Source organism: Dioscorea cayenensis, chromosome 17, assembly GCF_009730915.1.
Source record: "Dioscorea cayenensis subsp. rotundata cultivar TDr96_F1 chromosome 17, TDr96_F1_v2_PseudoChromosome.rev07_lg8_w22 25.fasta, whole genome shotgun sequence".
Taxonomy (NCBI): domain Eukaryota; kingdom Viridiplantae; phylum Streptophyta; class Magnoliopsida; order Dioscoreales; family Dioscoreaceae; genus Dioscorea; species Dioscorea cayenensis.
The window spans coordinates 19,084,550-19,087,965 of NC_052487.1; the positions used below are offsets into that span (position 1 = coordinate 19,084,550).

Here is a 3,416-nt window from a genome sequence, read left to right on the forward strand (position 1 = left end):
GGACAAAGGGAAAAATTGTTACATCTAATGGAAAAAAAGAAGAGCAGTGGGGATGTGAAGGTAGTGGTGTCAAACGGGCCGGCCCGGGCCCACACTGACCCATGCACTATGCGTGCTTGGGCCGAGCACTGCCCGCCAACCACTGGTCGCCCGTGGACGTAGCGTGCAGGTTATATTATATTTATATTTTTTTATTTTTAAACCCCAAAAATATAAAAAATACCCTAAAATTGCTAAAAAATATAAAAAAATACTAAAATTCAAAAACATAGAACTAAAAACCTTATTGACTAAAAAAACAAAAGATATACATTTAAAAAAAGAAAAAAACTTACATTTAGCATCTGCAGTACTAGTGTCTGGGCCCAGACGAGCGACATGAACCCCTAGCCTAGCACGGCCGGGGGTATGGGCCGTGCCTGGCCCGAGCACGGTACTGTAGCACCGTGCTTGGGCCAAGCACGCCCAACTACGTCTTGGCGAGCCCGGTGCCGGTCATGGCGCACCCGTTTGACACCACTATGTGAAGGGGAGCCAAGGTGGCTGGAGGGACCGGTGATAGGCGACGGGGATGAACGGCGAGCTAAGAAGCTGTAATGAACTCCTTTAGTCCCACATCGGCTATGAGATGGGACTTTCGCAGTCATGCATATAAGTGGTGGGCATCCTTCACCACTAGGCCGGTCTTTTGGTGACACGCTCTCCTCACCACTTGTGTGCATTACAGAAGCATGGACATGGTGACATGATACGACACGACACAGACACGGTTACACGATAGTTTTTAAAAGAACACGGGTAATCTTGTGATTCATAGATGACGAGCCAAGAAAACAGGTGGACATGGAGGTAGGTTCACCTGGATCACCAATGGAGTGCTGGACATTGAAGCTGTGTAAGCTAAGGATCCAAACTTTAATTGAAGAACCACTTGAACTTTAGGAAATGGCTTGATAATAAAAGTCTGATTTTCTTTCCTTTTTTTTTAAAAATAATTGTATGAGGTTCTGTTTGTATATATATATATTTTAAGACCTCTGTTGATGATATCGTAGTTATTTTGCTATTGGCACAATGGATCATTATATACATAGTCTATGGCCCATGTTTAACCCTTATAAATCAATTAAATAACCAATTGCTTTTAAATGGCCTCAAGATTTTGATATTTTTTTTGTTTCTGTGGCTTTTGCTTTTTATCTTAGTTTCACTTCATCTGTAATGGGATTCATGTACAACCTTCAAAAATATTGAATCATGTTTAATTATAAATTGCAAGAAATTCTATTCATTGAGTTTTATGTTCATTATATGTCTAGTGTAATTGTCTTAGTGTTGCTATTTTTACTTATTTTCTCAAGCTTCAGTAAGTCCAATTAATAATAAAATATTAATAATATTGTGTTTTTTTAATATGATATATTAAAATACTTAATCTTGCAAGTTTATTCTAGTTACTTTTATCAAATTTTAATATTTTCTTTACATGTGTATTTATACTTAAATACCATCAATAAAAAAAAAACTAAAACGAAATCAGGGATCAAAAGAAATCAAACACATTAATATTATCAAAATAAATGTTTCTAAAAACTAACAAGAACATGAAATCCACCCATAAAATATAAATATACCATATCAGTAATTATCCATGGACTAAAATTTTATTTATTATTTTTTTATATAATTTTTTTTAATGATCCAAAGCACAAAAAGGCACTGGCATCATTAACTGAGGTCTTGGAGACAAATATATACAAGAAGAAGAACCTCGTAGAATTATTAGTAAAAAAAGGGGAAAAACAGAGTTTTATTATCAAGCCACTTCTTGAAGAAGTTCAAGTGGATCTTCAAAGTTTGGATCCTTAGCATCCACAGCTTCAATCTCCAGCACTCCATTGATGAACTCTTTCTCAGAATAGGTCTGGGTACCAACCCAGGTGAACTTACCACCATGTCCACCCTTCTTCGGCTCGCCGTTCATCCCCGTTGCCGATCGCCTGTCCCTCCGGCCACCCTGGTTCCCCTTCACACTCCCTCTGCTCTTCTTCTTCTCCATTAGATCTAGAAATATCCTCTTCCTTGGTGCTTCACTTTCTTATGTAATGTAGACATATGGTGAAGGTTCTGGTGTTCAGTAGGCGTAGTTTAATTGCACGGTAATTGTTTATTTTTATTTTTATTGTTTTGGGATAATGAGCACTTGCTTTGATATGAGTGGGTGGAGAATTTGGGAATTGGTACACAAGTTGTGCTTGTGGAGCAGTGGAATCAATGCTAAGTGATAAGAACGAATATGTGGCACATGATGAGCTTGGAATTACATTTTTGCCACTGTGATTTGTTAGTTTTTGGAATTTCTTAATTAATCTTGTTTGTATTTTAAGTACAAATTTTAATATATTAGTGATTTATATTGATTTTTAAGTCCATCTATGGGCCAGACAATTCTCGTCAGTGGGCAATGCGACAATTTTAGGCCCTTGGCGGAGAGCATAATTTATTTTTGCCGCTAAATAATTTTAGAGAAATACTATTCCCTCTGAAAATTTGGTCTGAAATTTTGGGCTGACATGGATGCTAATGTGGCATCCACGTCAGCACATTTTCTCTCTCTTATGTTAAACAGAAAATGAGAAAAATCTTTTTAAAACTTTCCCAAATCTTACTTCTTTCTCACCGCCTCCTTCTCGGGGCAGAACGCTTTCCTCGCCTGCTCGTCTCGCTGTCTCCATTGATGCCGCCACACCATTGATCGACACTACCAGTCGCACACCATTGACGCCATGGGCATTCCACTCTTTCCAGTATCATCTTCTTTCTCGCCGTCTCCCTCTCGAAGCGAAGCCCCTTCCTCGCCATCTCGATTGACTGCCTGGCGACACCAGCTGTCGATGATCGCTACCATCACTGCTTGGTGAAGCCTTTCCCCACCTTCTCATTTGCCGCCACACGCACACCGTTCGCCGTCGCGAAGCCCTTCGTCATTGTCTCGCCTAAAAGCCACTTGCACAACCAGCTGCCGAGCGTCGCCACGATCGCGAAGATCTAAATTTCTCGGTCTTAGCTGGTATACATACATATATATCTTTGTTTTTTGTTTGTTCCTATCTTGATCCTGAAGTAATAATTTCCAAAAATGTTTGTTAGCTTGCATAGATGGAATGTTGTTGTGTTTTTCTCTTGTGGTTCATGTTCATGTTGTTGTTGTGAGAACCAAGATCTATCTTTTTCATGTTTTTTGATCAGACGAGGAGAGGCTATATATGGTGTTTTCCTTAATAAACAATAACTTTAATTCATGAGGTTTAGGAGGTTAATATTATATTAAACATACTTCTATTGTGTAAAGTGGGACTCATGTTATTTTGTTTGCTTAGTAATGTGAATTGCAATCATCTTGGACATTGTAATCT

The 3,416-nt window shown here is 38.7% G+C and overlaps 1 protein-coding gene across 1 annotated transcript; it reads right to left on the reverse strand.

Moving 5' to 3' along the window:
• Positions 1–1,790: 1,790 nt before the first annotated feature.
• LOC120280835 (programmed cell death protein 4-like) lies at positions 1,791–2,101 on the reverse strand. The gene has a single exon (XM_039287790.1). The coding sequence runs from the start codon at positions 2,057–2,059 to the stop codon at positions 1,817–1,819; it is 243 nt and encodes an 80-aa protein (XP_039143724.1). The 5' UTR covers positions 2,060–2,101; the 3' UTR covers positions 1,791–1,816.
• Positions 2,102–3,416: the final 1,315 nt, after the last annotated feature.

Excerpts from the sequence above, each read along its gene's own strand:
- LOC120280835 (XM_039287790.1), bottom strand. The coding sequence starts at position 2,059 with ATGGAGAAGAAGAAGAGCAGAGGGAGTGTGAAGGGGAACCAGGGTGGC.